Genomic DNA, 25,149 nt, shown 5'->3' on the forward strand with positions numbered 1-25,149 from the left:
ATGTGTGTGATTAGGGAATGCTGTTAATTGTCTTCAGAGATCACCCAGTTATACTTAAGCAATTTTGCTGTATCTATATATTGTTATATAAAAATTGAGGGTCATGTTGGCTGGATTGCTGGCCTGATATAATGCCTAACACTCTTAAGTGGCTTTTGAACCAGTTGACAAACAGCTAGTCAACCACAATAAACCAGCTGCTCAAAACCTCATTTTTATTTTTCATTTGATATGCTAAAAGTAGTTTCCTCCTCTGTTCTATAAAATCATCTGTGTTAACATTTTCTAACACACACAACTGTGCAAAGAATGGGTAATTCTGCTATAGTCTTTCTATATATAAAATTGTATACAAAAATTCAGATATCTTTTGTCAAAACTGTATGTTTAAATACATTGCTAAGTGAAGAGAAGATCGCACAACATCTTTCTTCAATTTTAATGAAAATAATAAAATAGTGAATATGGCATATTCAAAGTTTGGATACTTTTCCAGTTGAATCACTACTGCTTTTTGAAAAAAGTTAAGACCCAAAAAGTTGATTGACTTGTTAAGCCTTCAATTAGTCATATGAAGACAATTCCATAGTTGAACAAATACCCTGATGCGTCTAATCTTGCATGTTGCGATTATGTCTACTTTCAACAACCATTAGGTTCTTCTAAGCAGCAGCTGTCAGAATATTTGAAAATGAAGATAATTTACTTTTGCAAAGCAGGGAAAGGCTGTTAATAAAATCTCTGAATTCTTCCATCTAGCAATTTCAAGTCAGAAACAATAAGAAATGAGTTACATGGAACTGTTGAAATCAAGACAAGATCTAGAAGACCAAGAACAATCTCTGATAGAATTGCCCATAAACTGGTCAGATCAGCAAAACAGAACTCACAGATGACTGAATACAAACAGCTGAAAAGTTTAGCTTATGCTGAAATAGTTGTCCACTAGTCCATAGTGCAGTGTTGCTTACACAACAATGATCTGCATGGAAGAGGTTTCATAAGGAAATCTTTTCTATGACCTCATCATAAAAGTCATCTAAAGTACACAAAACAAAATTTTGATAAGCCTGAAGATTTTTGAAACAAAATGTTTGGACTGATGAAATGAAAATTGAACTGTTCAGCCACAATTATGCAATTTACATTTGGTATAAATAAAAAGGATGAAGCATTTGATGAAAAGAACACCTTGCCAAAGGTTAAGCACAGGGATGGATCTGCTATGTTTTGGGGTTGTTTGGCAGCCTAGTGGCACAGGAAAACTTATGCAGGTGAAAGGAAAAATGGATTAAATTAAATGTTAACACATCCTAGAAGCTAATGTCCCACTGTCAGTGAAGAAATTGAAGATGAGATTGGATATTCAGCAAGATGACAGTCCAGAACATATCTCTGAATCAATTTTGAAGTACTTTCAGGAAAGAAATATGGTTTTGGATTGGTCTTTAGAGTTCTCAGACTTGAATATTATTTAAAATCTGTGGGGAAGTCTCAGGCATGCAGTGCATGCAAGGAGACCCAATAATATTTCTGTGCTGTAAGAGTTCTGGAAGGAAAAATGGGAAAAAAAATTCCAAAAGCAGAAATAGGCTCTTAGCTGGCTACAGGAAATGTTTGGAGCTGTTATTTCTATTCGAAAGGGTGTCCTTTAGATTCATTAGGGACTGGAGAACCTTTTTGGAAAGGATGATCCTATTCTACCAGGATGGACTTCATCTTAACCCAAACAGAACTTGGCTACTGGTGCTAACAACTTAAAAAGTAAAACAACTTTTTAAACTAAACTATGGTGGAAAGCCACCATCACTTGGAATGCATGATTTGGAGCAGGGTATCCACAAAGGGTATCTTTAAATAAAGCAAAATAGATTGTAATGACTGAGGAACTGAACAAACTGATTCCAAACTATCTGAATCATCTACTTGCAAAAGGAGTGTGGAAAAGAATACTTTTGAGAAGTCAGTGTGCTAATGCCAGAAGTCTGAAAAATAAAATGGGAAAGCTTGTATCTAACACTAGAGGAAGACATATTGATATAGGCATCTTGGAGATCTGGTGGAAAAAGGACAATGATAAAATCGTACAAAAAATCAAAATGACAGAGCAAATAGAACTGGTAGTAGTATGGCACTATATATCAAGGAGTCCATAAAATCAAGTAAAATAGAGATTCAGCAAAAATCAAACCAATCTGGAATCTTTATGGATAGAAATTCCATGCATAAGAAGGAGAAATATAGCACTGGGGTTTACTACCATCAACAGACCAGCATCATGAAACAAACAATAAAATGCTAGGAGAAATTAAACAGGCTGTTAAGTATGGAAACACAGTACTGGGGGATTTTAATTACCCTAACTTCAGTTGGGTAAATGTCTCATCTGAGCTTGACAAAGTTAGGTTTCTGGACACTATAAATGATTTGCATGGAGCAACTGGTCTTATAACCAGAAAAGGGGGAGGGCTACATTAAATCTAGTTCACTCAAATGCATGATCTGGGACAAGAGATAGCAGTTGTGTAGCTGCTTGGCAACTATGATCATAATGCCATCACATTTGAGATAATCACGGAATAAAAAGAGGGCATAAAACTACCTCAGTAACATATAATTTTAAAAGGGGAGATTATCATAAAATGAAGAAATTAGAAGAAAACTAACAGGAGCAATTACATGGGTTAAAAGTCTGTATGAGGCATAGAATCTATTTATAAAATTATTTTGAAAGTCCAGATAAAATGCATTCCACAAACTTAAGAAAGGTCAGAAGTGCCCACCACCATGGCTAAATAGTGCTGTAAAAATGTCCATCAAAGACAGAAAAGCACCCTTTAAAAAAAATGGAAAGCATGACCTAATGAGGAAAATAGAAAGGCATATAAGCACTGCCAAATTAGATACAAAGCATTAATAAAGCAGGCAAAGAGGGAATTTGTGAAGAGATTTGCCGATGAGGCAAAAATAAAAACCTTTTCAATACATTAAAAACAAAAATCCTGTGAGGGATTCAGTTGGGCCATTAGACAACTGGGGGTGGATTTTAAAAGGGTTATGCGTGTAACCCTTTAAAACCCTTCCTGCGCGCGCCGAGCCTATTTTGCATAGGCCCAGCGAGGCCCGTATGTCCCGGGGCTTAAAAAATGGGAGCAGGGTGGGGGCGGGGTGGTCTGGGGGCGGGGCTGGTGCCTCCAGGCACAGTGGCCATTTGCCAGTGTGCCTGGGATTGCGGGCTGGCCATCGGCCGGCGCACGCAACCTACGCCTGCCCAGAGGCAGGTGCAACTTCTATGTTAAAGGTAAGGGGGGGTTAGGTAGGGCTGGGGGGGCGGGTTAGGGAAGGGAAGGTGGAAGGAAAGTTCCCTCCCAGGCTGCTCTGAAATTGGAGGAAAGCTGCTCGGCGCACTTGCGTGTGTGAGTGGAGGACGTGTGCACTAGCTTGCGTGCGCTGACCCCAGATTTTATAACATTCGTGCGGCTGCACGCGCATGTTATAAAATTGGGCGTAGATATGTGCGCGCCGGGTTGCGCGCACAAATCTATGCCCGCGCCTAAATCTTAAAATCTGGCCCCTGGGGAATAAAAAGGGTGTCTAGAGAGGATAAGGCCATAACAAATATTTGCAGAGGAAGATAATGGGGAACTACCCACACCTGAACCATTTTTTTCTTGGTGATGACTGAGGAATTGAATCAAATCAGAGTGAATCTAGAAGAAGTGCTAGACACATTGACAAATTAAATGGTGGAAGATCACTGAGACCTGATGGTATTCACCCCAGAGTTGTAAAGGAACTCAAATATGAAATTTCACACCCAATACTGGTAATCTGCAACCTATCATTCAAATCTGCCTCTATACCTGAGGAATGGAGGTAGCAAATATAATGCCAACTTTCATAAAGGGCTCCAGGAGTGAACTCAAGCCCCTGCAGACTAGTGAGCTTGACGTTTGTGCTTGGTAAAATTGTAGAAAATATAAAGAACAAAATTAATGATCATATGGCTAAACATGGTTTAATGGGAAAGAACCAGCATGAATATAGGTAAGATAAGTCATACCTTACTAACCTATTAGTATTTTTTGAAGGTGTAGACAAGCATTTGGAAAAAGCAAAGTCAAATGATATAGTATATTTGGATTTCCAGAAGGTATTTGGCAAAGCCTTTCATAAGTGGAGACTTAGTAAACAAAATAGGAGGCAGTTAAAAGACAGGAAGTAAAGAGTAGGACTTTATGGTCAGATTTCCCAGTGGAGAAAATTGAATAGCATGGTTTTACCCAGGGCAAGTCTTGCCTCACAAATCTGCTTCACATTTTTGAAGGAGTTAATAGACATGTGGATAAAGGTGAACCGGTAGATATAGTATACTTGGATTTTCAGAAGGCGTTTGACAAAGTTCCTCATGAGAGGCTTCTAGGAAAAGTAAAAAGTCATGGGATAGGTGGCAATGTCCTTTCGTGGATTGCAAACTGGCTAAAAGACAGGAAACAGAGAGTAGGATTAAATGGGCAATTTTCTCAGTGGAAGGGAGTGGATAGTGGAGTGCCTCAGGGATCTGTATTGGGACCCTTACTGTTCAATATATTTATAAATGATCTGGAAAGAAATACGACGAGTGAGATAATCAAATTTGCAGATGACACAAAATTGTTCAGAGTAGTTAAATCACAAGCAGATTGTGATAAATTGCAGGAAGACCTTGTGAGACTGGAAAATTGGGCATCCAAATGGCAGATGAAATTTAATGTGGATAAGTGCAAGGTGATGCATATAGGGAAAAATAACCCATGCTATAATTACACAATGTTGGGTTCCATATTAGGTGCTACAACCCAAGAAAGAGATCTAGGTGTCATAGTGGATAACACATTGAAATCGTCGGTGCAGTGTGCTGCGGCAGTCAAAAAAGCAAACAGAATGTTGGGAATTATTAGAAAAGGAATGATGAATAAAACGGAAAATGTCATAATGCCTCTGTATCGCTCCATGGTGAGACCGCACCTTGAATACTGTGTACAATTCTGGTCGCCGCATCTCAAAAAAGATATAATTGCGATGGAGAAGGTACAGAGAAGGGATACCAGAATGATAAGGGGAATGGAACAACTCCCCTATGAGGAAAGACTAAAGAGGTTAGGACTTTTCAGCTTGGAGAAGAGACGACTGAGGGGGGATATGATAGAGGTGTTTAAAATCATGAGAGGTCTAGAACGGGTAGATGTGAATCGGTTATTTACTCTTTCAGATAGTAGAAAGACTAGGGGGCACTCCATGAAGTTAGAATGGGGCACATTTAAAACTAATCGGAGAAAGTTCTTTTTTACTCAACGCACAATTAAACTCTGGAATTTGTTGCCAGAGAATGTGGTTCGTGCAGTTAGTATAGCTGTGTTTAAAAAAGGATTGGATAAGTTCTTGGAGGAGAAGTCCATTACCTGCTATTAAGTTCACTTAGAGAATAGCCACTGCCATTAGCAATGGTTACATGGAATAGACTTAGTTTTTGGGTACTTGCCAGGTTCTTTTGGCCAGGATTGGCCACTGTTGGAAACAGGATGCTGGGCTTGATGGACCCTTGGTCTGACCCAGTATGGCATTTTCTTATGTTCTTATGAACTGTCCTGGGACCAGTGCTGTAAACTTATTTGATTGAATTTTTCAAGGGACTTGGGTGCATAAAAGTAGCATATATCACAGCCCATTTATATGCGTAAAATCTTTTGAAAATTACCTCTTAATGATGTAGAAAGCAGAGTGACATGATTAGATTTGCAGATAAAAATATTCAGGGTAGTTAAAATGTGAGAGGCAGAATGTGAGGAATTAAAGAAGGACCTTGTGAGACTAGAGAATCGGGCATCTAAATGGCAAATATTTAATGTGGAAGAGTGCAAAGTGAGGCACATAAGGAAAACTAACAGTATTTTTAGATCATAATGATGGGTTTGCATTAGGAGTAACCACCAAGGAAAAAGATCTAGGAGTCTCAGCACAGTGTGTGGTGGCAGCCAAATAAGCAAACAATGCTAGGAATAATTCCAAAAGGAATGGAGAATATCATAATGCCTCTGTATAGATCAGTGGTATTTTCACACATTGATTATTATGTGCATTTCTGGTCACCCCCTATCAAAATGAATAGAGTGACATTAGAAAATATTTAGAGCAGGAAATGATACCTAGTCTTCTACTCCCCTCTCCTACTCCCATCTGTAGCAACTGATCTCACTCCTTGATGCTTGTCCTTTTTCTCCCTCCCTAAGATTTTGCACTACCTGCTTCCCTCTCTGTCTATATATTTTTCATATTGTACCCCGCTCTGAACGTAGGAAGGGCAGGTAATAAATGCTTTTAAATAAATAAGTAGGGTTGGAACAGCTACCTTATGAAGAAAGGCTAAATAGGTTAGTGCTCTTCAGCTTGGAGAATAGCGTTGAGGGTTTTGATTCAGGTCTACAAAATCATGAGTGGAGTAGAATAGATAAATAGGGAACAATTATTTACCTTTTCAGCTATCATGAAGATTAGCAGATGTCAGGTACCAGATTTAAAACAAGTTGGAGATAGTATTTTTTACATTCAATGCTTAATCAAGCTGTGGAATTCGTTGCCAGAGGATGTGGTCAAGGCAACTAGCATAACTGGGTTTAAAAAGAAGTTGGACAAGTTCATGGAAGAAAAGTCCTTAAATGGTTATTAACTAGATGTCTCAGGGAGACCCTCCACTTGTCATAGGGAGTTAGTAGCAAGAACATGAATCAGCTTTTAAGAATTACGAACTTAATGAACTTTTGGTCTGACTCAATATGGTCGGTCTTATGTTCTTAAACTTTTGCATATGCCATATTCACACTCTTATTATTTTCAATCAGCAAATAGTTATTGTGCATTAAAAATTGCAGAAATATGTTTATCTGGGTGCTATGTAGAGGTTTTGTCAGATTTTGTTCACTTAAACGTTTTGATCAGAGGTACCTAAACTTTTGCATGCAATTGTATGGAGAAAGAGAGAGACAATATACAAAGAAAATATTTAAATCCTCCATTTTTACTTTGCAAAGTTGTCAAGAAAATTCTTGTAAGATGGATATAAATTGTACTTATCTAAACTCTTAGAATTTTCAGTCAGAGTATTTTCTGAAACTGGATTTTTACTTATCCAAGCTTTGCTTGTTTGTCTAATGTTATAGTTTTAGGTTTAAATGTAAACACGTCAACCAACAGTTGATTCAAATATCTCAAGAATTTTCAAAACAAGATCCCGTTATTTATACATCGGGTGCAATGATTTATAGACCTTCATACCATCCCGCAGTCTTTTGAGCGTCTCTGCTCTTTGTTTAAGCCGCTTGTGGGATCATCTTTAATCATAGGTCTTTTTCACCCGTATCAACATTTTTCTTTTGTTTTTTCGAAAAACGGGATCTTGTTTAATGGGATCTTGTTTTGAAAATTCTTGAGAGATTTGAATCAACTGTTGGTTGACGTCATGTTTACATTTATTTTTTAAATAATCGTCAACTTGAAAAAAGAAGAGTATTCACAGTATAGTTTTAGGTTTGCCAGGTGCCATTTCTAATTTCTTATTGAGCTTCTGCTTAAATTTTTTTTTCTCTTAGACCTGATCAAAAATTTTCTGAACATATAAAAGATGAAAAAAGTGTAGACTTTCAGAAGCGGTACATTCTTAAAAGAGATAACTCTAGTTTAGATAAAGATGAAAACCAGGTAAGTAAATGAATCTTCCTTCTGTGATTGCATGAGTCATGCAAATAACTAGTATTTAAGTTAGTTACTTTTCTCATTAGATGCGAATACGATTAAAGGATGACAGAAGAAGCAAATCTATAGAAGAAAGAGAAGAAGAGTACCAGAGAGCTAGAGAGCGAATATTTGCACAAGATGTAGGTATTAATATAGATGGCCCTATTTGTATAGTTATGGAAGTTCCTTTGACACTTGCATTTTTAGCAATATCTGACTATATTCAGGGATGCCTATCACACAGATAGTGAAAAACGTTTAGAATTGTTTTGTCGAAATCTGTGCTATATAGTCAGTAATGAGTTGTTAGAAGGAAATTAGTATAATTAAGGTTCACGGTTTTCTGATATTTATTTTTGAGGATTCAATTCTTCAGCATTTTTTATTTTAAAAGCTTTAATATCAGGAACAGGAATCTTTTGTATTATGGGCAGAAATAATGGCTTTTTCCTTATATAGGACGCACAACTCAGGAAAGGAGGAAAAAATTCCTCTCAATGAGAATAGAAGCATTGGGAATATGTTCTAAGTTTACCCTCCGCTACCCATGCAAGTGTGTATTAAAATATCAGAATTCTACATTTATGAACAATCTCAATTAAGGGCATTTTTGGAGTCTCACCCTAGATGAACAGCTGTACACTCTCTCGGTGGGCATATGATTAAGGAATTTGAATCTCTGTTTAGTTCAATATATTACTATATTCATTTATTTATTTTTAACTTTTATTTACCGACATTCCTGTATAGGATACAAATCACACCGGTTTAAGATTTCGCTTCAGTTTCTATTACCGGCCCCTTGCCTCCCTCTCAATATTTTCTTAAACTAGGAGGAATTACTTAAAATATAGGGCCAGATTTTCAAAGGGGTATGCGCATAGCCCCCCCCCCCCCCCCCACGAAAACCTGCCCGAAGTTCCCCCTGCGCGTGCCAAGCCTTTGTTCAGTAGGCTCGGCAGCGCGTGCAAGCCCGAGGACCCGCGTAAGCCCTGGGGCTTTCCTGGGATGGGGGGGGGTGTCGCGGCGGTGCATCATTTGGGGGCAGGGCCGAGGGCGTGGTTCCGGGCCGGGGGCGTTTCAGGAGTGTGGCCGAGGCCTCTGAAACGGCGCCTGGGAATCGCGAGCTGGCGGCCGGCCTGACGCGCGCAAGTTACATCTGCCTCGGGCAGGCGTAACTTGTGCAACAAAGGTGGGGGGAGTTTAGGTAGGGCTGGGGGAGTAGGTTAGGTAGGGGAAGGTGCGGGGGGTGGAAGGAAAGGGAACGGAGGCAGACTGCGCGGCTTGGCGCGCGCAGGCTGCCGATTTTTGCACAGCCTTGCGCGCGCCGATCCCGGATTTTAACAGATACGCGCATATCTGTTAAAATCCCGCGTACTCTTGTTTGCACCTGGTGCGCGAACAAAAGTACGCGTGTGCGCAAATTTGTAAAATCTACCCAATAATGTATAATGGAGATACTTATGTTCAGTTATCCTTTAGAGAACCTCTTATTTCTGTCACAAGTATGTATTTGTGTTAATCTTGTAAAATCATATAAAATTTTAAAAAAACTTTAATATCATGCACCTTAATGTACATCATATTAAAGCTAAAGTTATAGAGTCCATAAAATTTGGAATAGGAAAAATAAATACCATGGGGGCAATATTCAGCCACTGGCCAGCATGCAAAGTTAGACAGATAAACTTATCCGGCTAACTTTGGTGGGATATTCAGTAGCATAACCACATCACTGAATATACCAGACTATCTTAAAGAAAGCCAGATAACTTTATTTAGCTCTATAGCTTCACCAAAGTTAGCTGGATAACTTTTTCAGCTAACTACAAATATCAGAGTTAGCTGAATAACTTATCTGACTAACTTAACTCCGCCCCAGAATACCTTTATGATACCCAGCAAAAATTTAGCAAGAAATGTGCCCAAAATATTCAGAAGTAAACATTTAGCCAGATAACTTGCATGCTATCCAGCTAAATGTCTTTGAATATGGACACCATATCTCCCATGCCCCAACTATACTTACTTAAATTACATTGTCTCCATTATGTGTTAACTAATAAAGAAAAATGTGTGGTAACATGTCAGGCTGAGGAGCTATATACTTTATTTCAGTTGAGGAACTATATACCTTATTACTTAACTGAGGATTTATGTTGTGATTCATTGAACAAAATGGACTACTCTTGAGACTGTTTAACAGCCTGAAGTGTTACCACACATTCTTCTTTTAGTTTACATTGCATGTGTGTGTACTGTACTCCACCCCTTTTCTATGCATTACTCCATTATTTGTCACCATTTAAGTGATTGCTTTACTTTTTATTGATTCATTGCCAACAGAAGAGAGTTAAATGATGCGCCGACTTCACAAGACTTTTCAGAATTCTTATGTTTTTGTGTATACCCTCTTTGATTTCATACATCCCTGCACTATTGCCAGTTTTAGGTGGGTGGTAATAATAGTCATAAAATAACAATAGTTACATGTCAAAAAACAAAAACAGCATCTAAAAACTCAGCATAAGTACAACATACCCCATAAAATTCCCTCTAAAATAAAAATAAATGCAGTAGCCATCTCAGACTGCTTCATTAAAAGCCCGTGCAAATAAATAAACCTTCAGTAGATGGAGTCAGAGAAGAGAAGCTTTACTGCTTGCCTGGTACTTAAGCCAGTGTGCCACGTGCAGTCCCTCAAAAATTCTCTGTCTCCAGCAGATGGAAGAGGTGTAAAACATGCAGTCGGCTGATATGGATACATTGCTCCCAGGAATGTCAGGAAGCATTTCAGCTATCTCCCTGGTCAAGTAGGGATGAGCATGGGGTTTGGCTCTTGATCAGCCTGAGTCCCAGTAATAAGGGGGGTTTGATAGCCAGGGGATTGGGCTCCTTCATTCACTGCAAAAAAAAAAAAAAAGGGATCTGCTGTGCAGGAGGGGCATTGAGCATGTCTAGAGAGGTCTCCACCCTTACCCCTCACCCTAAGGGGTACATTTTAAAAAAACAACACGCACCGAGCTGCGCAGCCTGCCTCCGTACCCTCCGAGGCCGCTCTGAAATCGGAGTGGCCTTGGAGGGAACTTTTTTTTTTTGCCCTCCCCACCTTGTTTGATGTAGTTATGCCTGCCGCAGGCGTAACTTGCGCGAGCTGGCTGGCCAGGCCCCCAGACCGCCCCGGACCTCAGACATGCCCCCCCAACTGCCCATTTTAGCAAGCCCCAGGACTTGCGCGCGTCCTGAGGCTTTGCACTCGCCAGCGGCCTATGCAAAATAGGCGCGCGAGTGCCCTGCGCGCATAAATCCAGCAGGATTTACACGCACAGGGCTTTTAAAATCTACCCCTAAGTGTTTGCATTTGGAGGATAGTGAGTTTGAGGGTGATTGGTTACCTGCAGGGAGAGGATTCTGGGGTACTTCCAGGTGAGATGGAACCCCTGGAGGAAGGGGAAATCCCCGTATCAGAACAAGATGATCCTAAAATTGTTAGATTATTTAGAAGAGAAGAGCTATGCTCTATGGCTTGCTCAGAGTGTGGAATCAAAGACAAACCCTTGGAGCCAGACGATGAGGGTGAGGATCCTATTTTGGAGAGTCTTAGGGGCCCTGCCAAGGCTTTTCCCTTTTAATGGACAGCCAAGGCCTTAATCTCTGCAGAATGGGATATGCTGGAAACAGGATCAAGGTTGGTAGCTATGGCAAATTTCTAACCCTTCCCAAAGGAGGCTTTGGCTTTGCTTAAACTGTCTAAAGTGGATGCTGTCATATCCACTATTAAGACAATCTTTATCTGGACTGTCTTTATCTGGACTGATTGATATGAGCAAGATCCAGAGAGGATCTGTTGGTGAGAAGTCGACAGAGTGGTCAGTCTGTTACAGAAGCTAAGTTGGTTGATCAATTTTCTCAAGAGTAAGCTTTGCCCTTCTCAGGTTCTGGAGTATCTGGGAGCTCATTTTGAGACAGATCTCAAGAATGTTTCTTACTACAGAAAGCGGCTGAAGCTTCAGGCTCTGGTTCACGGATTGTTGTAACTACAATGTTCTCAGGGTTTAGGATTTACTTCCAAGTGCTGGTGTTTGTGGAGTCCACTTTGGATCTGGAACCGTGGGCAGCGACTCAGGTGCATCCGTTTTGACATGTCACCCTCAGTCTCAAGAATGAGGTCAGGCTGCCTTTTTGAGCAGAGTCTATCCTTTTGGCTCTCTGATCAGAATTTGTCCACAAGGATGGATTTGAAGGTTTCAGACTAGATTATCGTGACCACAGATGCCAGTCTGAAGGGCTGGGGAGTTCTGTGTCACTGGCAGACTGCTCAGGGCCTATAGAGTAGAGGGAGGTGCCCTGGACCTAGAGCAATCAGAAGGGGTCTGATAGCCTTTCAAGACATTGTCAAAAATCAAGCAGTGAAAATTTTGTCTGACACCGCTACAGAAATGGCGTACATCAACAGGCAGGGAGATCTCAGGAGTTCGATGGTGGTGGTGGAAGTAAGTCCTTATTTAAGTGGGTGGAGAACTATTGAAAGACTGTCAGCTTCCCACATTGCCTGGGTGGAAAACTTGCAGGTGGATTTTTTTGAGCAGGAACATGTTGCATTCCAATCACCGGAACCTGGTGGAGGAGGCCTTTGCAATGCTCAGCTTAAGATGGGGTTCACCCCAAAAGTGTCTTATTACAGCAAGAATGCCAAGATGCCATGGTTTTTCAGCCACAGAAGGGTGATAGGTGTAAAGGGCCTAGTTGCTGTTGCACAACTGTGGCCTCAGAATTGCCTGTTGTACTTGTTTCCTCTTTAACCTCTGATAGGGAAGATTCTTTGAAGAATTAGAGACACATTGGGAAATGATTCTGATGATCCAAGAGTGGCGCAGGTGACCATGATTTGCAGATTTGAACAGAATCCAAATAGACAATGTCCCGAGTTTTGCACAGATCAATGCCTTATGCCAAGATCTGAATTGCTTAGAGTGGGTGGATCGCTTTTGTCTCGCAGCTTGGCTTTTAAGAGGAAGCAATTAAGGAGAAAGTGTTGTTCAGAAGAAATAATTTCAACCTTGTTATAGGTTAGGACATACAGGTATTTCACTTCTTTATCTTATGTACAGGTAGAAGATGTTTGAGACCTGTTGTCAGAGGGATTTTCACCCTTTCAAGCATCAATTTGCTGTATTCTGTCTTTTCTGCAGATTGAATTACAGAAAGGTCTTGCTTTGAACTCTCTTAAAGTACAAGTGGCAGCCATCTCTGTTTAAGGGGAAAATGTCAAGATTGTTGGCTCTCACCTGGATGTGGTTAGGTTTTTGAGGGCAGTGAAGCATCTCCATCTTCCATTTCAGAGGTTTGTGCCCTCATGGAATTTAATTTGATGTTGCAGGCCTTGTGTACATCTCCTTTTGAGCCCATCCAGGAAGCTTCTCTGAAGGATCTCACTCTGAAGGTGATATTTTTTTATGATAGTTCAACTTCGTGCATTTTGGAACTGCATGCATTATCTTGCAGAGATCAGTTTCTAAAATTCATAGACCCGGGGTATCAATCCGTACAGTCTGTTCCTTTTAACTTAAAATTGTTTCTGCATTTCACTTTGAGCAGTCCATTGTTACCTGCATTTAAGAAATCGAGTTCAGAGGCAGAAACTAATAGCCTACATGTGCTGGACCTGCGTAGGATACTCCTTTGCTGTTTGAAGGTAAATCGGTTTTGGAGATCCAGTCATCTTTTTGTATTGTTTGCTGGTTGTAAGGAAGGGGAGGAACAAGGTTCCAAAGTGACTATTGACAGATTAATTAATCAGGCAATTGCATTGGCTTACATTTCTAAAGTTTTGACCATTCCAGAAGTTCTTAAGGACACTCCACTAGGGGTCAGATTGATTCATGGGCAGAGTCAGTTGTTGTCGCAGGGGATTTGTAAGGTGGCGACATGGTCCTTTCTGCTCTATTTCTCTTGCCATTACAGATTGGATGTTCAAGCATCCGATGCTGCTGTTTTTGGGGAGAGTATGTTATGAGTGGGTCTTTCGGCTTCCTTCCCAGTTTAGGGTGACTTGAGAACATCCCACTTGTCTGGACTGATCTGAGGAACAAAGAGGAAATAAAAAGTAGTTCTTATCTGCTAGTTTTCTTTCCTTGAGTCCTCCCAGATCGGGCCAGTATCCCACCCATTAATTTTTTTTCACCCATTCTTCTGTGTGTATATAAATTGAATGGTTCATTTTTTTCTTGATGAGTTGATGGCTCCGTATTGAGGGGGCTCAAGTTGAGTGTGGCGTTTGCAGTATTAAGGGAATTATGTTCCCCCTGCTCATGGGGGGATTTTTGTTCATTTTGTTATAGAATTTCTGAGACTCTGCAGGTTGACACACTGGCTTAAGTACTAGGCAAGCAGTAAAGCTTTTCTTCTCTGTCTCCATCTGCTGGTAGGGAGGGGAAACCCACCATATTTCCGCTTTATGATTGTCTGGTATGCATTCCAAAGAAGATGATCAGCTATGCCAAACACCCATTAACAAGATTTGGTCAATCTCCAAGTTTGTCTTAAAATTTAAAATAGCACCTCAGTCTCACCAACACTGTCTGTGCTCACACTTCAAAGGAAAAAAAATTGAGTTAACTATTCTTTTTAGATCTCAAACTTCAGTAGTTGAGCTTTTCTTCTTTAGCCCCTTAAAATTTACCACTAGAAAATTGAAGCTCTTCAGTTGTCAGAGGATTATAATAGCTACTTTTGCTTAAGAGCAAACCTTTTGATGTCTGACATAAGAGGTTTTACACAATTCATCTTATCATTTCTATAAAGTACCTGAACTAACTACCTGTATCAAACCCGATAGCCATAATTTCTGCTGCCTAACCTTAGAACTTAATCAGTGTATTTATAACTCATCTTTCTTAATATCTGCTAAATGTTTGAAGAAAAAGCAAGTCTTCATTGTCTCTTCTAATTTCTTTCCTTTATTCTTTGTTCTTAGGAGAATTATCTTATGGACAAAAGGTAGGCAACATTCATTATTGAGATGTTCTTATATTTTACTATTGATGTATTAAACTGCAGTCTTATTGAAAATGCCAACAGAATTCAAGAGGAAGAAACTAACAGCACACAGCAGAGACGTCAGATGTTTAGGTATCTAATGTTTATTTCAATGTATTCTGTGTATTTTGCATTTTCTTCCTTACCTGGCAAACAGTTATCTGAAGTTTTTGTTATGTAAATTGTAGGGTCAATAAGGATGCTTCTGGGAGATCAGGCAACAGCCATCACAGTAGTACTGAGAATGATCTAAAGTACTCAGAACCACGTCCTTGGAGCAGCACAGACTCTGATAGTTCTATCCGCAATTTGAAGCCAGCTGTAACCAAAGCCAGCAGCTTCAGTGGCATTTCAGTTCTGACAAGAGGTGATAGCTCTGGAAGCAGCAAAAGTACAGGCAGGCTTTCTAAAACAGGTATAACAAATCTGTGTAAGAAAATAGTACTGCAGCAGTAAAATAAGTTTGCCTGAAATTTTGTACATGCATTCATATCTTTGTTGTTGCTTAACAAATTTCATTCCATAGTAGAAAACAGAATTCATAATCCTTAGGAAGATAGACCTTTTTAGTTTGACAGGGGTAGGCAATGTTGGTCCTGGAGTGCCACAACTAGGCCCAGTTTTCAGGATATCCACAATAAATATGTGTGAGGTATATTTGTATGTACTGCCTCCATTGTATGTAAATATATCTCATGCATATTCATTGTTGATGTCCTGAAAACCAGATCTGTTTGTGGCACTCCAGGACCAGATTTGCCTGGTTTAAAGGTTTTCACCTAAAGTGGAATTCATTTATTATCCTGCAGAGTAAGAGGGAGGAGAAAAATGATTCTAGAAAATATTATGGTTTCATTCAGCTTAGTGCAGCAGAATTGCTTTGTGAAATTCTAGGGAATTCTTATGTCGCACCATTTGATTAGGATCCATTCAGTTCTGTAAGAAAACCTTATTTGTAATTTTTTCCCTTCATTTTTTATGGATTCATCCACCTTTTTTTTTTTTTTTTAACTGTGCTATATTATCTGTCCAGCTTATTTTAGAGCTACCAATCCAGTGTAGTTATACCAGATACTATCCAATCCAACCAAAAAACTAAGATAGAGGATACATAGTTTTAATAGATCTCAATTTCAGTGTCATTTCTAGTACCAGGAATTTTCCTCTCAAGACTACTGCTGCCCATGCACTAGTTGCTAATTCTTTCTATTAAGAAAGACAGACCCTTAAGGATGTGTACTGTTCCTACAGGGTAACCAGGTAGTAAAATCTAGCATGTCCCTTCAGGAACACAATTGGATAGAATGTTCTCAGGAATGAAAGTCCTAAAGTCCTCTTTCATGTGAACTACTAAGCATTCAGTCTGGTCCCTCAGTTATTTTCATTTACTAGTAGCTAAAATACATACTAGGATATAGTGCAAGTCCCAGAAGTGCTTCCATACAGTAAATGTCATTACCTCTCTCTACTGCATTGCAATAAGTTCTTACTTATGGCTGCTGCAAATTATTGAACTGTTTACACCATTCAATAAAGGCATACATAAATATAATGCCTGCTGGAAAATAAAACTAAATTCTATTGCGATATTGAGAGAAGTGATATCACAGGAACACAGTGACTTAGTCATAGTTCTCTCAAGCCTTTCCAGTATGAAGCTCTCCCCAACTAGCAATGACTTGCAAAACAATTGTTTATAGTTGCCCGTTGCGCATTTCCTTAAAAAGCGTTTTCTTAATCTAATTCCTTCTACTTTCAATGGTCCTGAATTATTCTCCCAGTTCTTTGTAACTTTCATTTTCATAATTTATGGTTTTTCCCCTGGTTGTGATGTAAACCGGTATGATAAGACATGGTCTTGAGCATCGGTATATTAAAAAGAATTAAATAAAAATAAATATCAACGCAACTTAATGGTTCATTTTTTACATTTTTTGTGAATGGTCATCCACTTCAAAGCAGATTATGTTAAGTACTGTAGGCATTTCCCTGTTCCCATAGGGGCTTACGATTCAAGTTTGTAACTGAGGGTAGTGGAGAATGAAGTGACTTGCCCAAGGTCACAAGGAGTGTCAATGGATTTGAACCCTGGCTTTCATAGAAACATAGAAATGACGGCAGAAAAAGACCAAATGGCCCATCCAGTCTGCCCAGCAAGTTTTGCACTTTTTTTTTTCTCATTCTTATCTGTTACTCTTGGCTCTTAGTAACCGTTAGATTCTATTTCCCTTCCACCCCCACCATTAATGTAGAGAGCAGTGTTGGAACTGCCTCTAAGTGAAATATCTAGCTTAATTAGTTAGGGGTAGTAACCGCCGCAATAAGCAAGCTATACCCATGCTTATTTGTTTACCCAGACTAAATAATTCAGACCTTGTTGGTTGTTGTCTGTATATAGATCTACTTTTCTTCATTCCCCCTGCCGTTGAAGCAGAGAGCTATGCTGGATATGCATTGAAAGTGAAGTACCAGGCTTATTTGGTTTGGGGTAGTAACCGCCATAACAAGCCAGCTACTCTCCGCATTTTTGTGAATGCAAATCTTTTTCCACATTTCCTCTTGCCATTGAAGCTTAGAGCAATGTTAGAGTCGCATTAACCGTGTGTATGTTTATTGAATAAGGGTATTATCTCCAGGCAGTAAGCGTCATTCCTGTGAGCCACCCACTCTTCATGCACGTCCTCTAGACTTTATGGATCCACAGTGTTTATCCCACTCCCCTTTGAAGTCCTTCACAGATCTGGTCTTCACCACTTCCTTCGGAAGGGCATTCCAGGCATCCACCACCCTCTCTGTGAAAAAATACTTCCTGACATTGGTTCTGAGTCTTCCTCCCTGAGCTTCAAATCGTGACCTCTGGTTCTGCTGATTTTTTTCCGACGGAAAAGGTTTGTCGTCTTTGGATCATTAAAACCTTTCAAGTATCTGAAAGTCTGTATCATGTCACCTCTGCACCTCCTTTCCTCCAGGGTGTACATATTTAGATTCTTCAATCTCTCCTCATAAGTCATTCGATGAAGACCATTCACCCTTTTGGTCGCCCTTCTCTGGACCGCCTCCATCTTGTCTCTGTCTCTTTGGAGATATGGTCTCCAGAACTGAACACAGTACTCCAGGTGAGGCCTCACCAAGGACCTGTACAAGGGGATAATCACTTCCCTTTTCCTACTCAATATCCCTCTCTATGCAGCCCAGCATTCTTCTGGCTTTAGCTATCACCTTGTCACATTGTTTCGCCGACTTCAGATCATTAGACACTATCACCCCAAGGTCTCTCCCCTGCTCCGTGCACATCAGCCTTTCTCCCCCCCATCAAATACAGTTCATTCGGATTTCCACTCCCCATAAGCATGACTCTGCACTTCTTGGCATTGAATCTGTTGCCATATCTTCGACCACTCTTCCAGCTTCCTTAAATCCCGTCTCATTCTCTCCACTCTTTCCGGCGTGTCCACTCTGTTGCAGATCTTAGTGTCATCCGCAAAAAGACAAACCTTACCTTCTATCCCGTCCGTAATGTCGCTCACAAAGATATTGAACAGGACTGGTCCCAACACGGATCCTTGTGGTACACCGCTTAAAACCGCTCTCTCTTCAGAGAGAGTTCCATTTACCATCACCCATTGTCTTCTGTCCGTCAACCAGTTTGCAATCCAGGCCACCACCTCGGCACTCATTCCTAAGCTTCTCATTTTATTCACCAGTCTCCTGTGCGGGACCGTATCAAAAGCTTTGCTGAAATCCAAGTAGATGACATCAAGTGCTCTTTTTCGATCCAGTTCCTTGGTTACCCAGTCAAAAAAGTCTATCAGATTTGTCTGACAGGATCTTCCCCTGGTGAATCCATGCTGCCTCTGGTCCATCAATTCTCCCGACTGTAGATAGTTCACTATTCTCTCTTTCAACATTGACTCCATTACTTTTCCCACCACCGAAGTGAGGCTAACCGGTCTGTAATTACCAGCCTCTTCTCTGTTCCCACTCTTGTGAAGCGGGACCACCAATGCTCTTCTCCAATCACTCGGCACCACTCCCGTTTCTAGGGATCTATTGAACAGGTCACACAGCGGACCCGCCAGCACATCTCTGAGCTCCCTCAGTATCCTGGGATGAACTTCATCAGGCCCCATGGCTTTGTCCACTTTCAGTTTCTCCAGTTCTTCCCATACATTTTCTACTGTAAATGGAGTTACATCTACTCCACTCCCCTCCAGTTTCTTGTTAACTAGCGACGGTCCTTCTCCAGGGTCCTCTTTAGTGAACACAGAACTGAAGTATTCGTTTAATATTTCTGCCATTTCTTCGTCTCTCTCCACACATTGATCCTTTCCATCTTTCAATTTCGCTATACCACTTTGAACTTTTCTCTTTTCACTGATGTATCTGAAAAATGTTTTGTCACCTCTCTTTACCTCCTTGGCAATCCTCTCTTCCACTTGACTTTTTGCCGTCTTGATTAATTTCTTCGTCTCCCTCAGTTCTACCAGATATTCTTCTTTGTGCTCCTCCCTTTGGGATCTTTTATATTTCTTGAACGCTGTTCTTTTAGCCTTTATTTTGTCAACCACCTCCTTTGAGAACCAGGTTTCATTTTTCTTTTGCTTTTCTTTACTTTTTTAACATATAGATTAGTTGCCTTGGTAATTGCTCCTTTTAGATTGGTCCATTGTTGATCCACATCTCTCTCGTTCTCCCAGCCTTTTAATTCTTCCTCCAGGTACTTCCCCATTTCATCAAAGTCCGTGTTTTTGAACTGCAAAACTCTGGTCTTTGTGCATCTTTTCCGTATCCTTTTTGTGATATTAAACCATACCGTTTGATCACTGGTGCTGAGGTTGGCGCCCACCTGGGCATCAGAGACATTATCTCCATTAGTGAGCACTAAGTCGAGTATAGTTTCTTCTCTCGTGGTTCATGGTTTGCAGCCTGCTGCTCTAACCACTAGTCTATTCCTCTACTCTAATGACTTATGTTTACACCTGTCACTACTGGCATCTGTTTATATTCACTATGAAATGGTAACTATTTCTCCAAAGATAAAAAGGATGGTAGTCCTCACAAATGGGTGCTATCGTCCAATGGAGCCCAACACAAAAAACCTGGAACTTTGACTGTGCCTTATTGGGCATGTCCACGCATGCAATTACATCACGCTTTCGAGCAGGGTCCTTTCAGTCCTTCTTTTTCTGTGAAGCCTTCAGTCGCAGTGTAGAGCCTCACTCTCCTGTTTCTGAGATTTTTGGTAATTATTTCCAGATAACAGGATCGTTTGTCATGCAGTCCTGCAGTCTTGATCCTTATAGTTTCCCTAGATAAGGTTTTTCTGTCATTTTTCTAAGTTTTCTTTTGCTGTCCTTTCTCTTTTGTAACAGTGTGCCATCGATGACCATCAACCTGCTGCCACTGCCACCATAGAGTTCAGTTTTGCATCCCTGTTTCGGCCAGACATATCTAGCAGGTTCCAACAATGCCCCCAATGCAGAAACCCCATGCTTTTAATGGACCCCCATGATAGGTATGTCCTTTGCTTCGGGACATCACATGATGTCTGTGTGTTACAAATGTGCGATTATTAACCTAAAAGGACTCCAGTCCCAACTGGAACTGATAGAGACTTTTCAGGCACTGGTAGACCAATCCATTAGCATCGAAGAATGTTGGATCTGCATTTGTGGAAAGAATGGGATCAGAATCAGGTTCTCCCAGGACAAGCAAGATGGTAGTCCTCACATATGGGTGACATCATTAGATGGAGCCCTGTCACGGAATACTTTTGTCAAAGTTTCTAGAACTTTGACTGGCACATTGAGCATGCCCAGCATGCCACTAACCCTATAGCCATCTGGAGTCCCCCTTCAGTCTCTTTTTTTTCCGCCCAGCAGTTGCCTCGCAGTTAGCTCTATGAGAAATTCTCACAACTTTCCTCACGGAAATATTTGAAGTTTATCTTCTTAAAATCACCCTCTCTGGGCACCTGCGCATCGCCACCAAGCACCCAACTGTGCCTGCCTTGGTTTTCTCGATGCCCCAGCACCGAGGCTCTGCAATGCCACTTCCAAGCCCTGCTGGATTTTTTTTTTTTTATCTACCTCCTTGAAGATCACCGATGCCAAGAGTGACTGAGAGGTAGGAGGGGTGACCATATTCTTTTTGGAGCCAAGAAGCAGATAATTCACCTGTTCAACTTTTGATGTTTTGAAACAGCATAGAGCCTCTGCCATAGGGGTAGGGGCTACAGATTAATCTGGCTGTGGACCTCTGATTTCTGCCCAGAAGTGCATCAAAGGCTTGCCGACGTGCCATGCAGAGTAGAGAATCTCTTCAGAGCTAAGTAAACGATGCAGTTGCACAGATCAGAGATCACTGTGCGACACTCCAGCAGCTCTCCACTGGCACTCAGGACCCAGCCTCCTCCTCCAGGAGGTATCAGGGGCCAGGACAGAGGAAGCACTTCTTCCACCTGAGAAGGCGCTATTCTCCATTCCCTTAGTCCCATGCATAGCTGATTCCTCTTGTTTGTCCTAGGCAACAGAGGGCACCTAAGCCCCAGATAAAACCTCAATCAACACCTGGGATGGAGTTTTAACTAGATCACAGAGAACATAACCAGGCCATGCCAGAGGACCTTTCGGTCGGGGTGAGGCTATGGTTTTTGTTACACAGCGGCTCATTGTAATCTCACATGTCTAGATCCTCATCTTTTACAGAAGAAAGTACAGATTAAATCAGTTGGAGCTCCTCCTATATTTGACCCGGACCCCAGTTGGTGGTGTTCATTCCATCAGGAACTGTTTCTAAAGGAGCTCTCCACCCTCTTAATGGCTAGAGCAGTCAAGCCATTTCCACCAATGCAGAAAGGGCAGAGTTGTTACTTCAAGTATATCCATATTCCAGAGAAAACAGGGGAATTCATTCTCATCCTAAACCTGAGTCTTAAACAAACTTTTATCAAAAGAGAGAAGTTCAAGATGGCTCCCTAGAACATAAGAAATGCCATAATGGGTCAGATCAAGGGTTCATCAAGCCCAGTATCCTGTTTCCAACAGTGGCCAATCCAAGTCACATGTACCTGGCAAGTACCCAATCATTAGATAGATCACAAGCTACTATTGCTTATTAATTACAGTAATAGCAGTTTATGGATTTAACCTCTAGGAGCTTATCCAAACTTTTCTTAAACCCAGTAACGCTAACTACTGAAACCACATCTCCTGGCAATGAATCCAGAGTTTAACTATGCGCTGAGTGAAAGAATTTTCTTCAATTTGTTTTAAATGAGCTACTTGCTAACTTCATGGAGTGCCCCCTGGTTCTTATCTGAGAGAGTAAATAACTGATTTCCTAGCGTGTAGCCAGATGGACTCAGGCTAATGAGTATTATGCTCTTCTGCTAGCAGATGGGAGATGGAGTCAGATTTCAAATCTGACATCACTCTAGATCAGTGGTTCTCAACCTTTTTCCCATCGTGACACACCTGACAGGCCACACTCACATGTGTGACACACTGCTCATTACAATTCAAGGCGGAAATAAAAAGTAAAGATCCGGTAATTATTTTTATTGTTTAAAATGACACAAGGAAAAGATATGTATTATGTCTGAACAGAAATTGCATAAATAGTAAACATCCCACACCAAAACAGCACCAATATCCAGCGCTTAAACAGTAACCACCTTACCTAAGAAAAGGCAACACTGAAAATATTACACCAGGCCTTAAGACACCAATATATCTCCTATTAGGAAAACGGACCAAGTCAGGCTGCTATAGAGCCCTACCCAGAAACTACACGCCAGCAGAAAACCTCACCTAAATCACATGTGCTGACCCTCACCTAACAAGGAATAGAGAGACCAAAACGCATAACTAGAAGCATGCAGAAAAAAATGAACTGGAAACTGCAACAAGCCAGAGTCTCTGTATGCAGTGTAATAAAGGAAAAAAGAAGCTTCACCCATCTTTATAAAATAAATCCAGAAATATAAAATCAGTAGCAGTAAAACCATACTAACAAAAAGAACAGATTATTTCAAAACAGCTGAGTGGAATATCCAATAATTAAAAACTAAAAAAAAAAAAATTTTTTAGATACCAATAAAATATTTCAAAATAGCAGACACACAGACCCAGTAATGAAAAATAAGGATACAAAAATGTTTTTGCTCTGCATACCTGGGAACATTTGATATCCAGGTGTCCTGAGATTGTTTTGAATTAGCAGGAGGATGTGATCTATCTAATGTTTGGGTACTTGCCAGGTACTTGTGACTTAGAATGGCCACTGTTGGAAACAGGATACCGGGCTTGATGGACCCTTGATCTGACCCATTATGGCTTGGAACTTTCTCCTCTCTCTGTCACATGCCAGTGCTCTCTCTCACACTGGCTGTCAATTACACACCTATACACACATGCTCTGTCACTCACATGTACACATGCTTTTTTTTCTCTCACTTATATAGGCTCTTAATTACACATTTACACACATGCTGTCTGTCTTTTCACGCTTACACAGGCTTTCAGTCACACACATACATGCTGTCTTTTTCTCTCACACAGGCTCTCAATCACATACATGCTCCCTCACCTAAACCAGCTCTGTCACACACCGACACACATGCTCTCTCTCTTACTTATACACAAAGGCTCTTAATCATACATACACATGATCTCAATCATACACACATACTCTTTCACCCAAACAGGATTTCAATCACAAACTTACACATACAGGTTCCCAATCGTAAACTTACATTCATGCTCTCTCTCACAGGCAGGCTGTCAATCACAGACATACTCTTTCACATATACAGGCTCTCAATCATTCACATACATGCTATCTCACTCACACACATACACACACAGGATCTCAAACACACATGCTTGCTTGCTCAATCACACTCTCTCCCTCCCCGGAACTAGCGGTAGCAGCAGCCTCCTCCCAACCCTAACCTCCTTCGTTTTTAGCTCTCGCAGACAAAAGAGTCCCATCGGCCGCGGGGGTTGACGTTCTTCATTTTTCTCCGAGCCGCGCCTCTCTTCTGTTCTTTGGGCCAATGCTGACCACACTAGCATGCTCTCTTCTTCCCGCGCACGCACCTGCTGCTCACCACTTCCTCTTCCGTGCCGCGGGGGGGGCAGGAAGAAGAGACCTTGCCGGTGCCGCTGACTCCAGTTGTTCTGCCGCATTGCACCCGGGCTGACAGCATTTTAAGCCCGGGCGGAGGAGGACCGGGGAGCAGCTGGGTCAGCAGGGGACCGGGAAGTGTGGCGACACACCTGTGTTCTTGGCAACACACTGGTACATCGCGACACACCGGTTGAGAACCACTGCTCTAGATATACCCCTGCAGGGACCTCAGCTCTTCAGTATCTCTCCGTCTCCTAGCAGATGCGGACACTATACCACACACTAGAATAGTGATAAGAATTACAGCAAAGAAGAAACAAAATTTACCTTAAGGAACATCGAGCCCCACTCTCCTGCAGTGATACCTAAGGGTCCCTCCCCCAGTTGAGAAATCCTGAGGTGATCTCTGATATCCCTCAGAGGTGTGCCTTGGTCCGGTAGCCAATTCCCAGCATGGACTTAGCCCCCAGTGTGGCTGAAAGGCAGCGGGTGCAGAAACGAGCATGGCGGTGAAGGTAGTACTCTCTCCCCCTGCAGCTGGAGACCGTCTGGTACACGATCGGTAAGCGCTGAGACCTGGTAAGAAAAAAATCTTTAAATTCAGGTCTCCAGTCTCCAGAGCTCAGATTGCCGTACCGAATTCGTCCCCGGTGACGTTAGAAAGGAGCACCAATCGGTTGAGCAGCCTTGGTTGGGCTAGGCCCCGATCCGGTGCAAGGGTCCACACGTGGAGACCCTCAGGGGGCGCCATCTTACGCGCAGGTGTCGTCGGCGCCATCATCTCTTCTCGGCAGGCGGTATGCACGGGGCAGGCCGGGCGGCTGAGACACCTAACTTGCGCGCATCCAATACAGACGCGCACATAGCTGCGCACACAGCTACGCGCACAACTGAGTGCACCCGTGTGCATAACTACATGCGCAGCCGCGTTTTACAACTACACGCACGCAAAAACAGACAATGGCACCAGCACCCAAGAAGGCACTCTCTTTGCACAGCCTGCCACATAAGAGCCACACAGCCTGAATTGGAATCCTGCCTGTGTCAACATTGCAAAGAAGCCCAGGGGGGACCATAGCCTGGTCCCTTACTGGTCAGGAGATGGCTCCGGAACTACAGATGATAGCTCCCCAGACCTATGCATCTCCGAGATGGCTTCCCCACAGGAGGGGCACCTCTGGGGCCCCTACTCCGACTCCACCTGGGATT

The 25,149-nt window shown here is 41.6% G+C and overlaps 1 protein-coding gene across 11 annotated transcripts in view; it reads left to right on the top strand.

Annotated features, from left to right (window-relative positions):
* Positions 1-25,149, top strand: part of R3HDM1 (R3H domain containing 1) — a 476,151-nt gene that overhangs the window by 232,743 nt on the left and 218,259 nt on the right. For all 11 annotated transcript variants that reach the window (XM_029605380.1, XM_029605381.1, XM_029605379.1 and 8 more), the window contains 5 exons: positions 7,626-7,734; positions 7,815-7,910; positions 14,747-14,769; positions 14,851-14,901; positions 14,997-15,223. In XM_029605380.1, the coding sequence (XP_029461240.1) occupies positions 7,626-7,734; positions 7,815-7,910; positions 14,747-14,769; positions 14,851-14,901; positions 14,997-15,223 (506 nt within the window). The remainder of the gene's footprint in view (positions 1-7,625; positions 7,735-7,814; positions 7,911-14,746; positions 14,770-14,850; positions 14,902-14,996; positions 15,224-25,149) is intronic.

This window comes from Rhinatrema bivittatum, chromosome 6, assembly GCF_901001135.1.
Source record: "Rhinatrema bivittatum chromosome 6, aRhiBiv1.1, whole genome shotgun sequence".
NCBI classification, from domain to species: Eukaryota; Metazoa; Chordata; class Amphibia; order Gymnophiona; family Rhinatrematidae; genus Rhinatrema; species Rhinatrema bivittatum.